Source organism: Setaria italica, chromosome I (assembly GCF_000263155.2).
Source record: "Setaria italica strain Yugu1 chromosome I, Setaria_italica_v2.0, whole genome shotgun sequence".
Taxonomy (NCBI): domain Eukaryota; kingdom Viridiplantae; phylum Streptophyta; class Magnoliopsida; order Poales; family Poaceae; genus Setaria; species Setaria italica.
In genome coordinates, this window is record NC_028450.1 from 29,204,284 (window position 1) to 29,229,159 (window position 24,876).

The 24,876-nt window shown below is 42.4% G+C and overlaps 3 protein-coding genes across 3 annotated transcripts in view; 1 reads left to right on the plus strand and 2 right to left on the minus strand.

The window, feature by feature from the left end:
• Positions 1 to 6,848: 6,848 nt before the first annotated feature.
• LOC101769663 (cytochrome P450 724B1) lies at positions 6,849 to 8,291 on the minus strand. Its single transcript, XM_004954981.1, has 6 exons — positions 8,103 to 8,291; positions 7,754 to 7,840; positions 7,519 to 7,597; positions 7,327 to 7,433; positions 7,093 to 7,217; positions 6,849 to 6,996 (listed from the first exon to the last, which is right to left on the minus strand). Exons 1-6 carry the CDS (start codon positions 8,289 to 8,291, stop codon positions 6,849 to 6,851), a joined length of 735 nt encoding a protein of 244 aa, XP_004955038.1.
• A 5,826-nt stretch (positions 8,292 to 14,117) lies between these two features.
• Positions 14,118 to 17,325, plus strand: LOC101754372 (ras-related protein Rab-2-B). Its single transcript, XM_004952871.4, has 6 exons — positions 14,118 to 14,383; positions 14,595 to 14,734; positions 15,523 to 15,605; positions 15,690 to 15,894; positions 15,983 to 16,051; positions 16,967 to 17,325. The coding sequence occupies exons 1-6, from the start codon at positions 14,338 to 14,340 to the stop codon at positions 17,054 to 17,056; spliced, it is 633 nt and encodes a 210-aa protein (XP_004952928.1). The 5' UTR covers positions 14,118 to 14,337; the 3' UTR covers positions 17,057 to 17,325.
• Positions 17,326 to 17,828: 503 nt separating this feature from the next.
• LOC101753973 (small nuclear ribonucleoprotein SmD1a-like) overlaps positions 17,829 to 24,876 on the minus strand; it is an 18,516-nt gene continuing 11,468 nt past the window's right edge. Inside the window, exons 3-4 of the mRNA XM_004952870.1 lie at positions 17,977 to 18,168; positions 17,829 to 17,890 (exon numbers count right to left, since the gene is read on the minus strand). Coding sequence (XP_004952927.1) covers positions 17,829 to 17,890; positions 17,977 to 18,168 — 254 coding nt within the window. The remainder of the gene's footprint in view (positions 17,891 to 17,976; positions 18,169 to 24,876) is intronic.

Below are 24,876 nucleotides of genomic sequence, written 5' to 3' on the forward strand. Positions count from 1 at the left end.
ATTTTATATATTTTTTTCAAAATTTCAGGTGCATGTAGTTTAATAGGTGTGATGAAAAAAAAGTTGGTAGAAAGATCTACTTACGTATGACCTTCTTTTTTCTCTCCACATAATAACTCCTTTCAGCAAGTACATTGCTACACGTTAGTAGTCCCATAGGTCATCTCATGCAGTGCAACTTATGATTTTTGATGATGTGGAGGAGAGAGAGAGCGAGGTGAGAGAAAGAGATTGTTGTTTCATGAAACAACCGTCTCATGAGCTAAATTGTAGGACTACAAGATAACTTAACAACCATTGTACGAATTATTGTTTCCATGCAACTCATAATATTTCTTTTTTCATATGCATATGCATAAATTAAGGAACTATATAGCTCTACTAGACAACTTATAAAACAACCCATTGTACGGGTTACCTGTTGCGTTGTCTCAAGATTACGTGTCAATGCATGAGATGTTGGTGTGCAAAGTTCTCTCAACCTTTGATTCGAAACAGGCCCCGATGACCTGAAAGATTTTTTGCTGGTGGTGTACAAACTTTGTAGCCAGATTTTTTTTTCAAAATTTCGGGTGTCTGTAGTTTAATAGGTGTGATAAAAAAAAAGTTGGCAAAAAGAACTACTTTACGGATGAGCTTCTTTATTGGGATGTCTCATCCTTCAGTGCCCAACCTTGCCAACTCTTGCCCCCGATGGCTAACCCGCGCCACCGGACCCGGCAATCATGGTGTAACCACGCTGTGTTTTATTCAGGTTTTTCGTGGTACAAATTTTCCGTTTGGGACTAACTTGTCGCGCAGGGTACGCATCGACGTACTTGGTGTCTCTCGTGGTATGATTTTGCACACGGGTCATTCAAAAGCCTTCTTCGATTGAGAGTGCCGGTCCTTTGTTTTTGTTTCGTTGATCATCAAAACTCAAAGGCTGTTGTTTTGGGAAAAGAAAACTTCGAAAGACTCTGGCCTCCTGCGGCCGTGTGTTCCATCTCGTCGAGTCCTCCGACCATGGCTGCTGCCTTCGGCCCATCCTCGTGTTGAAACCCTGAAATGTCAACTCGCCGGCCATCGTCTCGCCTGATCAGGATAGGATTGATGATGGTTTCCCCCCTGGATTACTTTGTCTGCGTCAATGAAGAAACTTCAAACTGCATTGACTTTGCAAACCAGGTCTGGGTCAAACAATAGCTCTTACTTGAAACCACTTCTCCCTAGTAGTTAAACAATTTTAGAGTTTTATTCTTGGGATATTGCTTCCGAGAAGTTTTCAGAAACTGACGATACCATATCCATCCAGGGATTGAGGACACCGACTATACATTACTTTAGAATAACGGTGTATACATCACGCACGCATGTTGCTGCGGATCTAGTAGTGGTCGTAAATACCTGTTTTATTCAACCTTAGAAAATTAATACTATATATAGATGCATAATAGTATTTATGAATACTATATATAGATGCATAATAATATCTATAAATTAAAAATGCGAAAACAACCTACAATTTGGAACAGATGGACAAAATATAGCGACTGCAAAACGAATGAAAAAAAAGAGTTGGCGAGAGATGAGCTGCATCCAGACGAGCTTCTCCAACGTTGTACCTGTTAGGATTTTGGTCAGACAAATGCATGTCCTATACCCTTTACCAAAGAATCCATCCAGGCAGCCTGCCTCTGTGAGACACAGGCGCCGTTAGATTTTTTTTTGATAAAGGACTTCATTTAAGTTTAAAAGCAGTGTACATGGTTGAGAGTCAAAAGATCCCAATGTGCAGAGAGCAGTACTGAAAGAGCAGCACAGTCATGACCATGAAAAGAATTTGTACAAACAGAAGAAGCAACATTCTGAGAAACTAAACATCTAGTTGTAGCCGCAAGAAGATGGGCTGCTTGATTTTGAGATCTAGAAATCTTGATGCCCTCCAAAGCCTCCTGAAAACCAAGTCCCTGAAACTGAGAAATCCATGGCCGAAGCTTCCATGGAGAATGCAGAACTCCACTCTGCATATGCTTAACTGCCAGGAGACAGTCAGAACCAATGGCACCATGAACCTGCAACACAGAAAGACTCTTTGCCGCCAAAAGAAGAGCAGCAATTTCACCCATGAGCACCGAATCCACCGTGGCCTTGCCAAGAATCTGCAAACGACATGAAAACATTGTGGATCTGAGGTCGATCAGTACACCCAAGCCTGCTATTTTGGAACCTCTTCCTTGGCCATCAGGTTGAAGAGCAGCATCTGCATAAGCAAAGACAAAAGGCTGCCAAATTTGGTTGCTTTGTAAATCCTGCATGAGATCAAGATAAGGCATGATAACAGGAGAGGACTGATTAATGGCATTAGTAGCAGCAGGTCTCCCATTTGACAAATTTCTGTCTGAAGCTGCATGAGAATCAAACAAAAAGGAAGAAGCTATGTCTGCTCTTACTTTATGATTTAATCTACTCACAGACCACTTGTTATTGTTAAACCTGTAATCATTCCTCGCTTTCCAAAGATACAAGCCTAGTAAAGTCTTCCTGCAAAATGTGGTCAGAGAGATCGTTTGACAAGATTGTCTCCAGAGTACTTTGAAGGCCATCTAGTTCCTGCAGCAGGAGGTCAGTTCTCAAAGAAAAGGGTGCAGCAAACCAGACTGCTCTAGCAACATCACACCCGAAGAACAAATGGAAGTCAGTTTCATCATGCCACACAGCTTGCAGGTGTTTTCAATTCTAGTACTGAAAGCAGAAGCTCTATGCCCACTAGCAAGAGAGTGCCTAATAAGCCTCCAGGAAAAGGCCTTAATGCGAGGTGGAATGGATTTATGCTTCCAAATTCGTTTGAGAATAGAAAGATTTGCAGGAGAGATAGCTCTAGGACCCTGACTTGGCAAAGAATCAGTAGTCTGAGAAGCAAAGTACTTATAGGCCTCCTTGGTGGAACAGGTACCTTGGGAAGAAGGTTTCCAACAAAGTTGATCTACAGAATCAGAATAGACTTTAGGAACATGAAGGATGGCATCAACCACTTGATGATGGAAGGTGAAACTAATCAGATTATCATTCCAAGTGGAATGACCATTATTCCATAAATCAGAAACTAAATTAGGAAGCTGTCTGTTGACATGAGGATGTGACAAATGATTATGAATGTCTTCCCAATTATCACACCAAGGATCAGTCCAAATATTGGAATTACCTTTATGGATCTGCAACACACTTTGCTCATGAAGATGACGTTTTACCTGCATAATGGAAGACCAAAAAGCAGATCTAGTGCCAATGCAATTAGTTCTCCAAAAACTTGTATTAGGAAAATATTTTGATTTTAGGACAGAAGACATGAAAGGATCCCTGTTAGTAACGATTAACCAGGCAGAGTGAAGCACCAAGCTCTTATTAACAGTATCAATATTCCTTATACCAAGACCCCCAAGTGATTTTGGTTGGCAGATATCATCCCAGGACCTAAAATGAAAAGGCTTTGCGGAATCTTCTTCTTGGACACCTTGCCACCAGAAGCGTCTAAGGATGGAGTTAATCTTCTCTGTAAAAGCTTTAGAGAAAAAAATATTCTACATATAGTAGATAGGAATAGAAGCCAAAACAGAATTAATATAAGTTATTTTGCCCGCATGATTAAGCTTGTTTGCCTTAATACCAGTAAGCTTAGCTTTGAATTTGTTTAGGATGAAACTGGTTCTGCCTTTGTAAGAAAAAAATGGTAGGATGGCACAGATGTGTGGTATGGGGATTCATCAAAGGTACAGGAAAGAGATTCTTAATGTCCTGTTTGGTGTAAGCATCGACATGTTTGCTAAAGAGAATGGAGGATTTGGCCCAGTTTGGAGTCTGACCAAAGGCATGGCAGAAATTATCAAGAATAAGCTTAATTTGGGAAGCCTCAGCTGTTGTGGCCTTACCACAAATAACAAGATCATCAGCAAATAGAAGAGAATAAATAGGTGGACAGTTCTGACCCAGAGAAATTCCTGAAAGAAAGCTCATTGATAGCCAGTTTGCAGGCTAAAAGAAAGCTCATTGATAGCCAGAACAAAAAGGTAGGGAGATAAAGGGCATCCTTGCCTAATCCCTCTTTGAGAATGGAAACAACAAGAAGATTGGACAGAACAGAAAATTTAGGAGTGGAAATACAAGCCTTACTAAGATTAACAATCTGCAAAGAAAGGCCCACTCTAAGCATAGCATCAGTAATAAAATTCCATTCAATTCTGTCAAAAGCTTTAGCTAAATCAATCTTAAGAAGAAAGCCTTTGTGTTTCCAAGAAGTAAGAGAGCAAAGGAGTGAGTAATTTCCTAGGCAATAATAATATTAGAAGCAATATGTCTACCCGGAATAAAAGCTGACTGGGTTAAATGCACTTTATCAGGAAGAAAAGGTTTTATCCTGTCAGCTAAACTTTTAGCAATGATCTTGTAAATAACATTACAAGACTAATTGGCCTAAAATCTTGAGGGGCTACAGGAGCATTTTTTTTTAGGAATCAGCACAATGAAGGTCTTATTTAAATCAGGAGGTAGCTGACCTGTAGTGTAGAAATTATGAACCAAATTCACCACATCATCTCCAATCCAATCCCAAGCAGCCCTATAAAATGCTACATTAAAACCATCTGGTCCTGGGGCAGCATCTCTCTTCATGTTCTTTATAATTGACCATAACTCTGCTTTATCTGGGATGGATGCAGCAAAGTCATCAAATGAAGTTTCTTCAGTTCTGTTCTGTTGGCTGAAAAGAAAAGGCTTATGTTGATGTTGTGCTGTCTGACTTGTGAATAGATTGGTGAAATAGTTTTTGAAACAAGAGGCAATCTGATCATGTGTTGTTAAAGGATTTCCCCCTAATCAGTAAGGAAAAGAACTCTGTTTCTTCTTGCTCTCTTAAGAATTGCTTGCTGGAAGTTTTCAAAAAAAAAAGAATTGCTTGCTGGAAAAATCTTGTGTTTCTATCTCCATCAGTGACCCAATGCTTTTTGTATCTTTGCTTACGGAATTCAGCCTCTTTGTCCAAAATAACCTGATGTTGATGAATCAGATCCTTCTCCAGAGAGTGATTCTGAGCAGTTGGATGAAGACTTTGTAGTTTGAGAATGTTATCTTCAATAGCTTGCAACTGTACCTTTAGATTGGGTTTCTTTTTCCTCCAATTCTGCAAATCTGAAGAAAGGAATCTTGTTTTGAGGTGAAAAGGTCTTGTAGATGACTTGTGCCAGCTGGTAACTACTTGTTACTGGAAATCCTCTTCCAGTAACCACCAATTCTCAAATCTGAAAGGTTTCTTTGGCTTGTTTGCTGAAGCAAGTGGCATAGCTAGTATAGGAGCATGATCACTTTTCATCGTGGGAAGATGGAAAACTGGAAGGAAACATCGCACACCATTCAGCATTCCCTAAACATCTATCAAGACGCTCAAAAGTGGGATTAGCATCAAATTGTTTGTTAGACCAAGTGTAAGCAGGTCCATTATAACCCAAATCAATGAAACCGCATTCTTTAACTAGATCAAAAAACAGACATACGAGAAAGATTAACAGGTCTAGGACCTAACTTTCCATTAGCATGCATAACATTGTTCAAATCCCCCATACAGAAAGTAGGAACATTAGGATTATTTACAACAAAAGCATGAACTTCCTGCTAGATGGACTGAGTTCTGCTGTCATAGGGATCACCATAGACACAAGCTAAGATAAACTTCTGAGCAGTCGGCCTATTGTTGGAGATCGCCAAAACCTAAACACTCTCGAGTGCCATCCACAGCATAAAAAAACAATTTGATCTCGCAAGTTCTACATCAAGTATAAAGAGGCGCGGAGCCCTTCTAGTCTGGCGAGTTCCAAACCGAGAAGTAAAACTCAGTTACCCTCAAACGTCATTAACAGGTCTCAAGACTAACCTCGCAAGTTGCGCGTCGGCAGCAAGGAAAGCGGAACTCCTTTAACCTCGCACGCTCTATGGAGGCACCTCTAATAGTAAATCTCGTATCCTTGCATCACCTCTGCTCCTGGAAGGACTCGAGGGTAGTGATTGACAACAATAATGGCTAACTCTAACTGGGCTAACTCTCGAGTGTTCGAAGTCGGTTCCGGACATCGAGCTTTTATCTTCTTACTCTTTACTCAAGAACGATGCTCGGAGAAGAAGTATGCGAGGTTATGACCTCTCGACAAGACTCAACGAAGCAGACGCCTTGAGGCTAGACGTTCGTCTTAGATCGCGGATGAAGCCTAGAGGCTAGATGATCGGCTTAAAATGAAGATGAAGTTTTGAGGTTAGAGGGCGGAAGCCGTAAGAAACGTGACCATGTGGAAGAGTTCAATTTGTACATGTTTCTTTCAATGACCTTTATGTACGGCATATTCTAGGAATGTAGGGGTTGAGAAAAGATATTTTCGGAATCTAAAGCAGGTCATGGATCACTATAAAAGGGGAACCCTACCCTATTGTAAAGGGGATCAGTTTTTCCAATTACAAGTATTATTCCCATTGTAACTTGGATCCGTTTGGTGTCAAATTCTTTTGAGACCAACCGGGCACCCACCATGTTCTCAGCCACAAAACAAAAGAGAACGGGAGAATACCTGTGGACGAAGGTAGATATATATGTGCGTAGCAAATTGTGTACAATGTACTTCTGTCATTCTGTGTAAGTATGTGTACGGAGTCACGTACGTACTTGTCAGGTTGCCATGCACATTCCGCCAATCTACAACTAGACCTAGGGTTTATTAAGCTATCAACCTCCCTGTTCCGGCTTGCATATTGCATACGCAGTGGTACAGAGCCTACCTATGCAAATGTTATCAAGGATTTCGCTTCGTTCTCAGGCTCCTTTGCAGCAGCTAGATATATGCTACTGGCCTAGGTCTCTGCCACCCGGCGAACCAAGGGATCGGATCAGACTGCTGGCACGATATCTCTATGGGCAGGCCTCTCTTGAACTCCACGTACGGGTGCGCCATCGGAACATCCTCGCCGTCCAACCTCCACCTGCATCAGTTTTTTCAGCCACAGCTTACAATGAGCAACCAAAGAGTGCATAGTTTAGTTTCAGTGCATAAGGGACGACGTCCCCTTGCTTGTCACCTGTAACAGTGCACGAGGTGGTGCAGGAAGAAGGCAGCCTCCACCTTGCCGAGCTCCGATCCCGGGAACAGCCGGAGTCCGCCGCCGAACGGCGCAAACTTCTTGCCCGCCGTCTGGTTGAGCCCCTGCAAATCATCTCATCTCAAGTTCTCAAGAAGCGAAATAAAACGAAACTGATCCTGAAGCCGCCGGCCAGTGGGTTGGGAACTTGGGATTGCGAACAAACAAGCATACCTCCCATCTGCCAGGATCCAACTCTTGGGGATTCGGGTAGAGCGCAGGGTCCAAATGGACAGAGCTCAAGACAGGCAGGAGTTTCCAGCCAGCTGGGATCACATACCCTGCCAAAAGTAGGAAACACAGCCGCGGCAAATGCATCATGATAGATGACATCAAATCACAATTAGAGCCTCAAACAACGGTTACCTTTATATCTGACATCCTTGAGGGCCCTCCTGTGCACAAACTTGACAACGTTGCCGCATCTCAACGTCTCATTGATAACCTATGCAATCGAATGGTGGGTTGAATTCTCGTGCAAACTTACATATATCAAAGTAAAACATGGATGAATCATTTTGTTTGCTTCAGAGGAAGAACAGGAATGAAAGCTTGCTGCTGTTGTCCTCTTGTCAACGGAAATGAATTGACCGCGTCTTACACGTTGGGTATACTCCATCTTCTTGTAATCCTCAGCAGTCAAGAACTCCTCCGTACCCTTGCTGGACCTTATACTCTCATGCTCTCGCTGCATTTACAACAGTTACTACTCCAGTATTTAGCCAAAAGCACATAACGACTAACCGCTATGTACGTACAAGAACCACTTTTTTATCGGAAACAAACAGGCCGGAAAGCTGCCTTTTATTATATTAAAATGTAGAAGCCTGGTGTATTGAAAAGTACAAAAAGCATGGAGAATAACCAACAATGACTTTGTGTAGCACGGCATCACATATGCTCGAACAAAAGGGCCAACATGCATAGCTTTGAATTGTGTCATATCATACCTTCAATTGCTCCAGGCATTTGGGGGAATGCCCGACGAAATACACAAGCATGGACAGCAAAACAGAGGTGGTCTCGTAGCCTGCGAGCAGGGAGTCCAGCACGAAGGTGACCTTGTCGTCGTGGGACAGATCGCTGCTTGCGAGGAGCACGTCTAGGAACGCAGCCTTCTTGAATGAGCTATCCTCCATAATCGGGGCGGAGCTAGTAGAGGTTTGCATGCATATACACCTAAGTATACTAGGAACTGGGCCAAACTTTGTATATTGGAGCTCAAACGAACTGAATGGCCTTCTTAGCACCTAACTGGGCCCTTGGCCGGCCTCCTATGCTGGCCCAATTTGGAAGGAATGGCCAGAACGCACGCCACCACCATCGAGCACTATGTAATCTGTATTCGCTCGTATCCCTCGTCCCCGTTCCTCTTTGCTGCCAAGCGCCGCCACCACTGAGGGCACCACCGCCTAGGGTTTTGTTGCTGGCCGCCGGAAGCCGGTGCGTGGGCGCGCGGAGGAGCCAGAAGGCCGCGCTGGCTCGCCGCCCGCCGATCTGAAGACTGGAGCCTCGAGGGCTCCGCGGTGCATTCAATCCCAAGGATTCATTCGCTGCATTTGACAAGGAGAACTTGATTAAACTTGCTAAGTATTATCCTAATGACTTCTCACTTATTGAATTGAGGCGCCTATCCTTTCAACTTGGTAATTTCATGTGATGAAAGATTTAGCAAAGTGAAGAGTATTGCAGAGCTTTCAGTCTTGCTTGTTGAAACAGATTTACATAACAAACACACATACGTCTACAGACTTCTCAAATTAGTGTTGTTGCTACCTGTAGCAACAGTGTTGAAAGGGTATTCTCAGCGATGAATTTTGTAAAGAACAAGCTAAGAAATAGCATGTAACTGAATAATTGCTTGGTTATATTTATTGAGAAGGAGTTTTTCTACAAGTTGATGATGAGGATATAATCTCCATTTTCGAAAGCCACCTCGTCGAGTAAATTTGTAATTGTTAATTAGTTAATGATATTGTATGGATAAAGGATTAAAAAAATTATGCGCACGTGAACCATTTATTTCATGCACTTTTATTTTGTATATGCTATGGTTCTTAAGCTCGCATACCTAATTTTGAATCCCTGCGTCCGGGGCACCGACGGTCTAGGAAGTTTTTTTTTTCTCTTTTAAGAGGATGCGGGGAGGAACATGGGGCAGCAACCCCGCGGCAAGCTAGCTCCACCGCTAGCTAGAAAATCCTTGCGGCACCTTTTAGAAGCAAAGGGGAGCAAAATTCAGGGATGGAATAAACCCCACTAGAAACTAAGATGATAATTAAAATTATATCCTCGTGGATTACCTACCCAATAAAAAGTTCGGAATTCTAGAGGGATTGGAGTTTCCAAATTAAACCTGTCGTGTGTCACCATGCCCGGCCACCGCTTGCATCGAGAGACTTTGGCCGAATATTATCCCAAAAAGTCAACAACTAGCTAGGCGTCGACATGCTATCTTGTGGCGCAGTCCCATCGTCATGTGCCTAGTAAAGATCGTCGCGAGGCCCAGCAGCGGTGCAAGTGCCGTTGACCACCATACATTTTTTTAATCTAAAGATATAATGTATCTTTTATATTGAAGGATGCTCAAAGAGGGTAATCCTCGTACAAGAGACGCTAAGAAAAGAAGAAATCTAAAACCGAGCAACATGCATGTCTAATTAACCATGCAGATTTTGATGCTTAGCACAAACCAATTGTTTAACATTGACCAAGCAATCATGTGCCGCATGGAAATACGCATTGGCTAGGGATTGACCAAAAGTTTAATACTATTGCATATATGGTATCCTTGCGTAATGGAATCATTTCGGATGACAAAGCTAATTTGTCATGGATACATTCATGTACCTCACGTTTGAAAATTACAATAATGTACGAAAACAAGTAGAAAATCCTAAAGAAACAAGTTTGTCTTCTCCCGCTACGTACGCATGGAAATACGCGCGTGTGGTTTTACTGGCTGCGTGGTGTGGCGCTCTGGGGTCTCTGGCCGTCTGGGCTAGACGCGAGGGAGACGACACCAGACGAGGACGCCTGCGGCCTGCCTGCATGCTGGCGCACACCTCGGAGCCCGTGACCTCACGCTCCTCGAGGTCGCACGAGGCCGTGTCCGTGTCCGTGTCTGAGACTGAGGTGTCTCTCTCCTTACAACAATTTTGTCGATCGAAATCTGGCTCTCGTTTACTTCATCTCCAACTCTCAACTTTGGCACTATGCAAAAAGAAGATTCCTCATCACATCAAACTTGCGGTACATGCATGGAGTACTAAGGGGGTGTTTGGATAGCAGGTGCTCCGATGTGACAGGTGCTAAAATTTAGCACATGCCTCCCAAACACCCCCTAAATGTAGATGAAATTAAAAACTAATTGCACAGTTTTGTTGTACTTTGCGAGATGAATCTTTTGAGCCTAATTAGTCAATGTTTGGACAATAATTCACAAATACAAACGAAACGTTACAGTGTGCTACAGTGCCAGCACAGCAATTTTAGCACTTCCAATTTTGGTAACTAAACAAGACCCTGGCTGTGCGTGTACGCTTCTTCCACGTCTGTGAGTACCTGCCTTATTTTGACTTGACTTCCCGCGGGTTGCCTTCACGAGTTCACGTCACGCGGCCGCGTCGAGAGAAGAGGAGGCAAAGCGTCGAGAGGAGGGAGGCAAGGGATGGATAGATGGATGAGCTAGAATAGGCGTATAGCTAGCGGGGCTCCTATGTAGCTTCCGGAATACGAGCCATTGGTTAGAGCTCATTAAACTTCATTGTACAGCACACCACGGTCTAACAATTACGCTACCGGTACATATCCTGGCATGCATGCAGGACAATAGCAGCAAGCAAGAGGCAGCAACGCGTTGGCAGCGGCATGCAGGAGAGCAGACTCCAATAGCACGTCTATTATTTATTATTTTTGTAAAAGATTTTGTGATCATATATATTTAAAATATCAAACTAATGCACTCAACATTTTTTAAAAATATTAGATCCAAACATTCTTTCAAACTAAGTTCAACATTTCAAACAAACTAGTTCAACATTTAATATGAAAATATTGAAGTAGCATACTTAAAATGTTGACATAGATCATCCAAAATTTTGATTTTTTAAAGATAGTAAATATATTCATATTAGATCTTATTATGTTACATTAATTTTCAAATGGATTCAAAAATGAATTCACGGTTTGAGAGAAAAAGTAGTTTGAAATCGAAAAAAAAAACACCCACGACAACCATGCCTGGTCAACCTGCGCCATCCGCCGCCTGGTCCACCTCTCGCTGCTATACGGTTGAGATATGGTTGCACGAATCTCAAACGTCGAAAGTCAACCTAGAAGCTATATAGGATCCATGAGAGCTAGCCTCTATCTACAAAGACTACACGTCACCGCTTATATATCTACGCCCTTTGTTTCAAATTATAGATCGTTTTAGCTTTTCTAGGTTCATAGATATTATTATGTATCTATATCTAGATGCATAATAATATCTATGAATTTCAAAAAGTGACATACAATTTGAAATAGAGAAAGTACTAAAGACACAGGCAGTGCAGAACTAAGCCCTTGTTTAGTTCACCCCTAACTCCCAACTTTGGCACTATGCAAAAAGAAGATTCCCAATCACATCAAACTTGCGGTACATGCATGGAGTATTAAATGTAGACGAAATTAAAAACTAATTGCACAGTTTTGTTGTACTTTGCGAGACGAATCTTTTTGAGCCTAATTAGTCAATGTTTGGACAATAATTCACAAATACAAACAAAACGCTACAGTGTGCTACAGTACTGTAACAGTAATTTGGCACCTCCAAACTTTGGCAACTAAATAAGGCCTAAGCTTTGACCATTCCTGATTTGCTGATGTGACCGCTCCAGCGTGCACCAGCAGCACGTACGGTACGGTTAGTTATGTGAAGAGTGCCGCCGTGGCCTCGCAGCATCACGCACGATTTCCGCAGATAGTGTCGTTGCCAGACATACTGGGCTGGTCAGATCTGACCATTTTTTCACACCAACCTGCAGAAAGAATTTTGCTGCGGTGGGCTGGGTTGGATGAAAACAGGATACGCGCTACTAGATAGATTGCTCCACGTGTATTTTGGGCCTCCTATCTGCAATTAATGTGTTATTGGGCTTGGGCCTGATGTCCCTGGAGAGAGACAGACACAGAATTGGTCGTCCCATTCGGGCATTCAGCACGGAAGAATTTAACTAGATCGAGCGTAGCCGGGTGACTGCTGGCGAGGGTGTACGCCCCAACCCGCCCAGGTTCGATCTTTAGGATCGGATCCAGGTGCTTTGTCAGGATATTTTCCTGATTGCGCTCAGAATTAATCCCTAGTTTGCTAGGGTACACGAGCGTACGCATAAGTGGTACTTCCATGCACTGGAGGTTTAGACCTCCCAATCTCTTCCATAAGTGTGTGTATGGACGCGCATGCTTGTGTGTGTGGTGTGAGTGTGGAGTGTGTTGGTTGTGTACGTCTTTATTGTACCTTCTTAAAAAAATTTACCTAGTCCCTAAAAAAAAAGAAGAATTTACATAGTACGACACAACTTTCTATTCTGGTAAGTCATCTCCAAGATTCGAATTAAAATCAGCCTCCAAGAAACTATATTTGATGAAAATTGTGGTGTTCTGTCAAGTTCTACGGGGACTCAAATTATGATCTGGGTCGAACATGAACCCTTATTTATTACTCGCTTCATCTATATTTATAAGGCGTGGTATAACTTAGCATATTCTTTCAAATAACACTTTAACCATTCATTTTATCTTATATTATATTATTTATGGTTATAAATTTATAATATTATAGAGTATATTTAATACGAATCCAACAAGTTTGCATTATAAAAAGAAAAAAATAATAGTCAAATTATCTAAGATTGTAAAGTTTAAATCTTAATATGCGTGCACGTCTTTTAAAAATGGAGGGAGTAGGGAAAAAATAGAATTTAGTGAAACTCGTCTTGTAGTAAATAAAATCGTAAAACTACTAGAAAAAGCTTCCAATCCTAACATTTTGCGCGTTACAAACTTACAAGCCCCAAAGTAAATCTTCGAAAAGCCTACGAAATTCTGTTGCCTCTGATTCGGTTCCGCTGATCACCTCTATTTCGTTTGTTTGGACTCCTCATCTTGCTCCCAGCATCTTTCCTGCACCGGATCTCTCTAACGTGTTGCTCTCACGCTAAAGTTCTCTTTGGTAGGATTTTAACTTCTCTACCGATTTTTGGCGAAGTCCTACTAAAAGGGTAATTTTAAAATAGTTCCATCGTCGAAGTCGAGGAGAAGCCACAAAACAGTTTATACTAAGGGCCAGTTTGGTGCGGCTCCAAACAGCTCCGGCTCCTTCTGCCATTTTATTGTTCACGCACTATAGCAATACTGTTCACGCGCGCTATTTTTCTCTCCCTTCTTCCTCCCTCTCACAGATCAAGGAGAAGCCGGTGGAACCAATTTTTGTGGCTCCTCCGGCTCCGACTCCTCTGATGCTACAGTAGTGCGTCAGCGTGGAGGAGTTAGAGCTGGTGGGAGCTCCACCAAACTAGCCCTAAAGAAGAGGAGAAAAAAGAATAGCTTCACCGGCTTCTCCTCCCTCTCCAAGCATTAAGTGACCATAAAATTAACCATATTGCCATTGAGAAGCTATTTTACCCAAATGTTTTTTTTCCAACTTCACTAGAGAAGCCACTCCACCAGAGCAGCTGGAGCCGGAGCCGTTTTGGCAGGAGCCGAAGCTCTACCAAACGGAGCCTAAGTCCACCTCTAGACGTGCGATTATAATTAACTTTTTTTTAAAAAAAGTTTATCATTATTTCACAAAATAGGTTTCACACTTCCCCTGCATACCCGGAACGAGTTCCTTAGCCACGAAGGCCAGTGAGGCGCACCGTTGGAATCCTGGTTGGCCTCCGAGGGAGCGCCGGGACGGGAGGAGTCGGGACGCGTTGCCATTAGCTGTCGCGTCGGTTACGTTTCGCTGCCCTGCCCCCCTTCACGTTCGGCCTCCACAACCTCATCCCGCAGCACGCCCTCCGCTTCCCCTCCAACAGGGTCGAATCGAATCGAATCCTCCGGAACTCGCCGCCGCTTCTTCTCCCAGCCCGGAAGCCCCCCCCGTAGCGTCGCCACCGCCGCCGGGACCGGCCGATCCGATCCGATCCGTCGAGGATGTCGTACGCCTACCTCTTCAAGTACATCATCATCGGCGACACAGGTCCGTCGCGCTCCCGCTCCCGAATCCGCTTGCTCCTCTGATCCCCGCCCCGCCCCGCCCCGCCCGGCCCCGTGCGGTCCGCGCCCCGGGGGGGGGGGGGGGGGGGAATTGGATGGGATCCGCTGCTCGGGTGCCGCTTGCCCGTCGGTGACCATGGATACGCGCGCGGCGGTGATTGACGGTTCGGTCGGTTGTTTGTTTCGTGTTGCAGGCGTGGGGAAGTCGTGCCTGCTGCTGCAGTTCACGGACAAGCGCTTCCAGCCCGTGCACGACCTCACCATCGGCGTCGAGTTCGGCGCCCGCATGATCACCATCGACAACAAGCCCATCAAGCTCCAGATTTGGGACACGGTCCGTTCCGCTCCTCTGACCTATCTCCCAATCCTGTTTTCTTCATCATTGTGCTGATTATGATGTGTGGGCAGCTTGGAATTGTTAAGGGCCCATAGCTGTAGGAGCATCGCCATCGAGATAATCTAGGCATTCTAGTTGAACATTGACCTGGTGATGTTGCAGTTATAGAATCACAATAGACTCTGGCAGTGTGCTGCAACATCCATCTACTTTGTGCAAAATCGATTGCAGCCCCCAGCCTATATGTATTTCGGTTATATGTTATCCATCCCTGTTTCCATATGGGGTATTACTGGCAGTGCCAAAAGAAGTGTCATCTTGAGCATTCTGAATTGCGCTTTTGATCGATGATTTCAGAATTAGTGAAGTTACATAGTAGTGTAGGAAAGATTTTTTTTAGAAGATTGTACCTGTATCATTTTCAATTTTATGTGGTTGCAACGTAATATCTTGCAAAGTACCTTTAGTCAAATGTTCTGATGGCCTGGTTGACACATTTTCAAGAATTGACTCTTGTGACCACAAAGTCCCTTTGTATTAACATTTCCCACACAATTTAGCTTTTCAGAATCATGTTCGTCTTTGGCATTGTTTGGTTTATTCATCATGATATTTTTCATGTTGGCTTTACTATTGCATAGCATGGTTTTGTGGTGGTGACTGCAAAATTTACTACAACACTGTTTATTCTCAGAAGTTCCTGTTTCTGTTCAGTATATACCTTTCTTGTTGAGTTTGATTCCATGAAGTGCGATAAACTCATTCAACTATAACTGAAATTACAGGCGGGCCAAGAATCATTCAGATCTATTACTAGATCGTACTACAGAGGGGCTGCCGGTGCCCTTTTGGTTTATGATATCACCAGGTACTTTCGTGATCTTTTTGGTTACACATTTATGTCTGCTTGTATAATCAATGGTAATGCTTACATTGACTCACCCTACTTTAGGAGGGAGACCTTCAATCACCTCGCAAGCTGGCTAGAAGATGCAAGGCAGCATGCAAATGCTAACATGACAGTCATGCTGATTGGAAACAAATGTGATCTGTCTCATAGGCGCGCTGTCAGCTACGAGGAAGGTGAACAGTTCGCCAAGGAGCATGGTCTGGTCTTTATGGAGGCATCTGCGAAAACTGCACAAAACGTCGAGGAGGTAATCCTTTATGCCCTATATATGTTTACTACAGTTCCCCATTTCATGTCTTTTTCTGACCGTTTTAACATCCTTTTTTCTGATGTAGGCATTCATTAAGACAGCTGGAACAATATACAAGAAAATTCAAGATGGCATATTTGATGTATCAAACGAGGTCAGTTTTTAGCTGCATGCTTTCCTTTTTCAAGTGTTTCGTCAAGGTTATGCTAATCATATATTACTGAGATTTGCAAGTTTAAAGTGCAGTAAAATTTATTTAAATGTGGGATTGGTTTAAATCTTGCTGCTGCTTCAAATTAGCATTGCTATCTCGCTGCTAGAAAATTGCAAAAATGCCACCGGAACTGCCATTCAATTTTAGTGGTATTTTTGCAAACTAAATAAATAAGTGACAATTGCAAATGCCTCTGGATCCTTTCATCTGTGATGGTATATATAAATCTACAGAACTGTTGACATCTTTGTAGAAATATGTAGAAGACTGATTGAAAATATCTGTGGGGTACCTAATGCATTTGTTTACTGAGTTTAAATTCAATAGTGATTGAACTACTACACTTTGGGTAGGATTCCCACCACTGTGAATTCAGGAAGATTTTATGATGCAAGGAAAAACCTTACAGCTCATCAAATTAAAACCTTTTCTCTTAGCAGTAGGAAGTGTTGTTATTCAATTCTAGATTTTTAGAGTCGCCATAGCATTAGCTAATGATTGAAGATCTTGAAGTTATACTCCCAATATATGGTTTCATATATAATAATCAGTTCCTGGTTTCTTTTCTAAGTATTAAGTATAAATGTGCAATGATAAGGTTCCTTAAGTTTTGTATTGATGAAAGTGTTGGTGTAATCTACATTCTAAGAGTACTAACATTTATCAAGTACATGAAACCAACATTTGAATATTATTTTCGCTGTTTTTGTGAAGGAGAAAATTTCTTTCTATAATGTGAATGTCAAGATATGCAGGCTTGCACCTTACCATTCTCTTTTTTTTGTTTGTTTTTGAGATACCCTGATCTTAAATATTTTGCATTATATAATGCCATGCCTTCACTAATTGCTGCAGTCCAATGGAATCAAAGTTGGCTACGCTGTCCCCAACTCATCTGGAGGTGCTGCTGGCTCGTCCTCTCAGGCAGGTGGCTGCTGCAGCTGAGGTTGTGGCCACAAGGCATACCGGTGCTCAAGATTCTCCCTGCAAATACATTGATGTTGCCTATAGCTGGCACTGGATGATTTTCCCTTCGCCCCTGATGTTTCAGTCCATGAACAAACCTTAAATCAGTGTTAGCTATCGTTTATGCTGTGCAATCTTTCTGTAAATCCAAACTTTCACGATGTCTACCCTTAGCATCTGCTGTAACAAAATTGAAATCGGTTTATGGTATTCATTTGTTCAAAATGTACATGTGGTTCTTTGGCCTATCATGCTGTTTATCTTGGCTTACCACCGCTTATGATAAATCTGGCGATGATAATGCTATCTGCTTACTAGACAATTTTGGTTGAATCGTGCCCAGATTTGCTTTGAAAAAAACATTTACCTGTGGAACATTGAATGAGTGGATGCCACATTTCCTTCAAAACTGTTACAGAATACCTGTCAGCAAGGCTGTGCATAGAATGATCTCATATGCCAAACACGGTGAGAATGGAAGGCATTGAACATCTGCGATTAGCTAATAGAGATTGGTATCTAACAGTAAACAATGCATGGATCAAGTCAAAAGGAGTTCCTGGGAAGATAATATGGCACAGTAGTTGCATTGTAACCTCTAACATCAAACCTGTAACATCAACATGAATCCACAGAATAGCTGACACCAACGCCATTGCCCTAATGAAAGCAGAACTCCCTTACAAACAGATAGGAAAGCAGATTACATTGCAAAGATGAGCGCAATGCAATTTCCAAACGGGCAGCAAGCTCAACGTCCCCGACCCCGGCCGCGCCCATGTCCACGGCCGCGCCCACGACCCAAAGGCTTCCCTGATTTCAGATGAAAGTTGGATCAGACAGTGGTGCAGGCAGTAAGCAAGTGTAAAAGATTCAAGGGAAGAAAAATAATTTCTGACCTGAAGTTGGCTTCTTAGGTTTGACCCTTGGTGTTTCCTCAACCAGCAAAGTCTCCAGGTTTAAGCTGTCAGGAAGGATATAATAGCGGATGTTGTTTCCCCTCACACTGAGGTGATCAAGGGTAACAGGATTTTTCCCTTTCAGTGTGAGCTTCACAGTCTTCAGATGAGTATTCATGCTGATGTCAACGCCTACAAAGTGAGCATAAATTCAGAACACAGCACCCAAGGATTACTGCATAGTGCTTATGACAGAATGGCAGAGAACGTTCATGTGATGTTTAAAATAAACAATTACAATAACATGGTACCAAAGATGCTATCAGAAATAGTAGGCTGCATGGCCAGTAAAGACTGTCAATGCTGTTTCTTGCCAAAATCCTAATGAAAGGTCAAATGTTAATATGGACTTGGAGTCTTGGACACCTTAAAAATACCAATAAATCCTATATTGCCATTTACTATACTGTTTCTGGAAAGACTACGTTCAACAACAGCCAGAGAGCAAACTTCAAAGTTCTCCCTAATTGAGGTTTTGCATCTAAATTCTCAGAAGTAATTTCCTTGTATATCGGTAAGGACACACCAATTCTACCAATGAGGCTAAATGCAAAATGCATAGAGTTCAACTGAGGGCTAAATTCAGCGGTACATTCTTAAATCACAAATGAATGACAGAAATTTTCTTTACTCTTACTCCCTCCATCGCATAATATAAGGCCCTCATGCAATTCAACATTTAAACTTTAAAATGTTTGATCTTGAACGTGCATCTAGGCCCCTAAGTGGGTTTTGGTAAATTAATGACAAAATGATTAAAGGACTAACTTGTTTGCTTAAGATTGTGAGCAAGATTTTATTCTCATTTATGATGTGATATTGTCTCATAAGTTGAATGTGTATTATATGTCTCACAATGAAGATAGCAAGCAAGTATATGATCTCGTGATGCAAACGTATGATCAATGACAAGCAAGAGTAAAGTGAAATTGGGGATATGTTATCATGATTGATCTATAACCCTCCAAACGGTGTGATAGCTGGATTGACAAGTAAAATGATCATTAACTAAAGAATAGTGAAATTTACAAATGGACATTGCAAAACTTTGTGTACATGATATATATAAAGACATGGGCTTATGGGTTACATATTGGTCTCAATTATTGGAAGCTTGCAATTCATGGGATATTTTATTATCAATCAAGAACAAGCATTTGAAGAGGATTTCGAATGGGAATTTATTGTTGATGTCAAAAGCAAAGCTAAACTCAAAGTGGCAAGAATAGGTGAAGAAATCAAGCGAGATACTAGAGCGAGATACTAACCAAGTTTTGGTTAAGCGACGGCTTGAACCATGTGCATTTTGCTAAGGTGAAGTGGCTAGTATCCGGGGAGTTTCGAAGTATCATATCCAAGCCTCACCGAGGGAAGCAATGCAATGCACCTAATCTATTATGGTTGATAAAATGGAGTGACTAATGGATTGGAGAAGGTGACTTTGATCATATATGATGGAAAATTCTAAGTTACTAGTTCGAGGATGGTGTGCTCAAGAGAAAGATAGGTTGCACCCTCATGAAGTGAGAATTGAAGAAAAGTGGCAAGACCCAATTTATTCAAGATCAAGTGGTTGAATTAGATTTTATCTTTAATCTTGAGTATAGATATGCCGCTCTATCAAGATGGATGCGGCATTGAATGGTTTGACTAGTCTTGGTGCTCAAACTAACAAAACCCAAGTGCTAACTTGTGAGAAATACTATGGGAAATCTCAAATTTGCCGAGTGTTTTTTCTTTTGCTGAGTGTTTTTAGCTCGGCAAAGAAAAAACACTCGGCAAACAAGGGGCTTTGCCGAGTGTCAAAAAAAAACACTCCGCAAACAAGGGGCTTTGCCGAGTGTAAAAAAAACACTCCACAAAAGAGGGGGTTTGCCGAGTATTTTTTTTGCCACTCAGCAAAACAATTTGTTTGCCAAGAGATTTTTTTGCCGTGTGCGGTGTGCCAAGTGTTACACTCGGCAAACACTTTGCCGAGTGTTTTTGGGGTTTCGCCGAGTGCCTGGGGCACTCAGCAAACATCCTGATTTCCGTAGTGAAACACTTGGCACAAGACATACACTTAGTGATCTTGGTGCTTGTTCTTGGTTGAATTGGATAGTCCTATGAATAAGCTTTCCATAGAGTCTAAGATCACCTAAATTGGGTTCCGAAGCGAAAAGTTATGATCGTTTTAAGTTGGCTCTGTGCTGTCTGAGCCGAAATGACTTAGGTCAGCCAACTTTAAGTTGCTGCTCTGGGTTGTGCGCTGCCCTGGTCACGCTGGCGTCCATTCAAAGCCAGGTCAGTCGACATTGTCGGGTGAGCCAGTTTTGAACCGACTTTGACTGGTTCGTCTCTAAAGATATTGTTGAGGTTGGCGTTGACTTTGGTTGACCTTTGCAGGTCGGGTCAGCCAGTTTTGTATACCAACGACTAGTTTCGGGGGTTGTAGGTATTTATACCCCCTCACCCCTCCTTCTTTAGCCGCTCATTCTAACAAAAAGAGTTCACCTCTAGAGGCCATTAGACCTCTCCCCACTCCCTCTTTGTGAGTTTCCTTGAGAAATCTTGTGAGTTGGGTTGAGAGGGTGAGATATTGAGTGATTGAAAGCAAGAGTGAGCCATTCCCATCCTTGAGCACTTGTGTACTTCATCAAGCATTTGTTACTCTTGGAGGTGAAGCCTCCTAGACGGCTAGGTGTTGCCCGTGAGCTCACAACCTTTGTGCTGAGCTGCGGGAAGTTTGTGAAGGCATCGATCTCGCCTCCGCAAGGGAAGAGATCAAGATAGTGAAGCGAGGAAAAAGGTTGAAAGAGACCCGGCTCAAGAGGTACCGAGCCCCTTAACAGATCTATAAGTATACATTCTCACAAGGCCGTGGCAACTCGTAGATCTAAATTTTGTTGACTAAATTTGTGTGGTTTTTGAAATTAATATCTCAGGATTGGCTGTGCCAGTTCAAAGTTGGGTGAGCCAAGTTCAAAGTTGGGTGAGCCGAGTTGAACCTGGTGAGCTGGTTTTGAACTAGCACCGTGCGACAAGGTCGGCGGACCACCCTGTGCTCCAAATCAAAGTCAGCTAAGCCGACTTGACCCAGCTTAGCTGGGTTTGTACTACCTGCTGCATATTGTGTTTGAATTTTTTAGGAACGTCTCTTCACCCCCCTCTAGGCAACATGAAGAGACCTTCCAAATCTACAATTAATCTTGTATAATAAATTTTTGTCTTACAAAAATAATATCATTGAACCTATTTTTAAAAATACTTTCATATGGCTATATTTTGTTGCTACAAACACTATAATATGGGATATATCAGGAGTCAAATTTTAGTACGGAAGATCATGCCTTATATTTTAGGATAGAGGGAGTAGGTGCTAATTACTGGATTTAGGGTAATAAGTTCTAAACACCACCAAAATAACTTACTACCTAAATTTGGTTGCTTGGGTTTTGGGAATCGTAATCAATCAGCATGTCCAATTAAAATAAAGGCTGATAACCTATGACACATTACAATACGACTATGAATAATTAATGCTAAGTAGCATTAGTCCAGTAGATAAAGGGCATTTGCATATACAACCTCTGGTGGCAAATATAAATCCGTTAGGACATCGGCACACTCTTTTATGACACATTGACTAATAATAATATCTATAAAAGCATATTATTTTAAACATAATTTTTTTATATTATTAAAGCATTTTTCGTGATGAATGAAATAACACCAATCTTATTGTCAATCTGTATGATTTTTAGGTATTGATGGTCAAAGCTAAAAATGTTGAATTAGGGCAAACCTAAATGGACTTACGCTTGGAATAAGAGGTAACTCTTTATCAGATATCATAGAACCTATTGCCTACATTGTAGATACAAGATAGCATGGATTTCTTGAAATATTCAACAAGTTATGGATACTAAAAAGTACTTTCCATGATTCAAATAAGGGCACTAGTACACATCAATAAGCCAGCAGAACAAGAAAATTGAAATCTAAATTGAAAACACCTATTAGAAAAGTAAACATGGTCTATGAATAAAAAGATAGATGCTTGGTTCACCCACCATTTTCACAAGCATCTAGCTTAGAAGGATCTTGGAAGACTATAGACAAATTTGTTTTAGGTTGCATTTTACACTGCCTTCTTTTAAACTCATTTGGTTCTTAAGATCAAAACCACCTAAAAGGTTGTCCTATCTCCGCATAACTTATGAAAGTAGGAGCAACATTATCTAGTAAAATAAGGCATTAGCAAACACAACTACATGAGATCAACAAAATTGATCAACACTTCCCATCAGACTTAGGTTGCATTTTATAGTCTTCCATTCCGACTTTAGGCTTTTCAGAGTGAAGTCACATCAACAATTTTCAATACCTTATGAGCAGAGGAGCAACATTACCTAGTGAAATCAGGCTTTAGCAACAATGCAACCAACTGAAACTAATCAACACTTCCCGCTAGACTTTCCAACCCCTAACATATTGCTAAAAGGTAGCATCAATCAGCATATACTACAGCAGCGTGAAAACCCAACGTGAGTTACAAGAAATGCTAAAAAATTATTCAAAAACACACAACCAGAGCAGTTATGAATGGAAATCATCCCAATATAGAGATGATGAAATCCACACTCTATTTGGACCTAGTGGCAACGGGGAGGCAGTAAGAGGAGTTACATAAAATGCTAACAAGTTATTCCAAATCACACAACCAGATCAGTTATGAAGGGAAATCGTCCCAATATAGGGATGATGAAATCCACACACTCTATTTGGATCTAGTGGCAACTTGAAGCGTCCCCACATAAGTAGAGACTAAATGTGATCCAATTATCAGTCCTAGGAGGCTGATAACATATTTATTCAACAGATAGTTCAGAAACCGTACAACTCCCGAAGGAGCGGGCGGGCAAGCCACACCCAAAGTAAGACTAAAGCGATAACAATACAAATCCAAGTTGCAGTCCAGTCGGACTCCGGGCTGCAATCGGAACTATGCTTCAGCGGAAGCATCCTGCAAAAGGGGCCAACACCGCAGGCAGCGTTGGGTGCAGACGCAACCTCCTACTCGAAGTCCTCCGCGACGAAGTCCGGATCCTCCTCTGAAGCAACAAAACAAGGGTGAGTACATAAAGTACTCAACAAGGCCAACCCCATCCACGGAGGGGAATATAGCAAGAATATGCATAGGATTCAACAAGGATATGGTTAAGGTTTATTTGCAATAAAGCTAGATTTTTGAGACATGCAGGGTTTTATTTCAAAGAATTTTCACAATGCATTTTCTTTAGTAACCGAAACATTAAGTGGGGTTGATCCTACACAAAGCATCCAAGTTTTACCGCTACCGGACTCCCCATCCGCCGTAGCGCACGGCACAACTGCCGGACACTTCCGAAATCCAACACACACCATAAAAACCAACCATCTCCAAAAGCTAGTTGTGTGACCGAGCCGTAACTCATCCAATGCCGTGGACACGGCTACCCGGATAGGTTTTAACTCTGCAGAGGTTGTACACTTTTCCCACAAGTAGTGTACCACATCACGATCACCTTAGTGATGGTGCGGATCCTAACAAAGCTATTACCCACCTTAGCCAACACTGACTAGTCAACACGGAAGCGCCCAAGGGGTTAGCAATCCATCCACGAGGCCGAAACCGGGACCTAAGTCACCAAGAGCTTAGTCCTTTTCCAAGCGCTCCCGTTGCTCACCAGCACACCTGAAGCCTAGCAGTTTAGCTAGTGGGGTTTATGCTAAGCCGTTGCCCATACAACGGTCGAGTGGTTGTACGATGGTGGAATTAGGCAAGATGACACATCAACTCGGTCCTTAGACATGACAAGATGGATATCTCCCAACTCTGCTCAACCACTAAGGTACGAGCTCAACAATCCGGCATTCCATCCAAGAAACGCCCATCCATCTCATCCACCACCTCCCTTTACACCCGAAAAACCCAACTCCTCAGTTGAACACACTCACACATTTATTTTCCAAATAAACAGATGTAGTCATGATTGAATTTGGGTAACGAGTTCCTAAGCATTCTAGCAGTATTTATCATCTAAACAGAGCAACTCATATTTAGAGATAAATATAGGACAACAAGGAATAGTCATAACAACCAAGGGGTGTCTATCCAACCATGTTTTGCAGTAAAACAATATGCATTTTATAAAACAGGCCAATAGGTTGTGTCTGAAAAACTGGGTATTAAATATGCATCAAAGGATCAGGTCGGACTTGCCGTTCTCACAGCCTTCCGGGAGCTCCTGCTCGCGGTACTGGTCCTCGGGCTTGGGCTCGCGGTCGAACTCCTCCTCGCGCTCCTCCTCGGGTACTCCGCGATCTACGACACACACAAACGAGCACACAATAAATAAAAAGGAAAAAGGTTTTACCCGTTGAGCTCCGAACAGGAAATGTGAACGGAAAATAGGTAGGAAGGGTATTTTCATGAAATTTGGATATGCCTCAGCGGAAATATATGAGAGGAGGCCGTGGTCGAATTTGGGATCGATTGGAGGAAGTTTGGCGCATGAAATGACGGGTTAAAGGGAGGTTAGGGGCTTTAAAACAAGGTTTAGGATTGAGTTGTGAAAACCGAGGACCTATTTGTAAATACTCTAAAAAGTGGAAGGGCTTAGTTGTGAGAATCTTTGGAGAGAGGTGGAGGGACCGGATTGCAATTAAAAGGAAACAGAGGGGTAGATCGGAAATCAAGCCCCTTCATTCCTTCTTCTTCCCTCTGTTCCAGAACAGAGGAGGGGGGCGCACGGCCGGCGGCGGACCGGCCGGCTTGGCCTACCGGCGGCGAGGCCGAGACTTGGTCGGGGGCCAAGA

Excerpts from the sequence above, each read along its gene's own strand:
- LOC101769663 (XM_004954981.1), bottom strand. The coding sequence starts at position 8,291 with ATGGAGGATAGCTCATTCAAGAAGGCTGCGTTCCTAGACGTGCTCCTC. Across the intron at positions 7,598-7,753 it reads AGATGGAGTATACCCAACGT|GTTATCAATGAGACGTTGAG; the intron begins GTAAGACGCGGT and ends TCGATTGCATAG. Across the intron at positions 7,218-7,326 it reads TGGATCCTGGCAGATGGGAG|GGGCTCAACCAGACGGCGGG; the intron begins GTATGCTTGTTT and ends GATGATTTGCAG.
- LOC101754372 (XM_004952871.4), top strand. The coding sequence starts at position 14,338 with ATGTCGTACGCCTACCTCTTCAAGTACATCATCATCGGCGACACAG. Across the intron at positions 15,895-15,982 it reads CTGCACAAAACGTCGAGGAG|GCATTCATTAAGACAGCTGG; the intron begins GTAATCCTTTAT and ends TTTCTGATGTAG. Across the intron at positions 16,052-16,966 it reads TATTTGATGTATCAAACGAG|TCCAATGGAATCAAAGTTGG; the intron begins GTCAGTTTTTAG and ends TAATTGCTGCAG.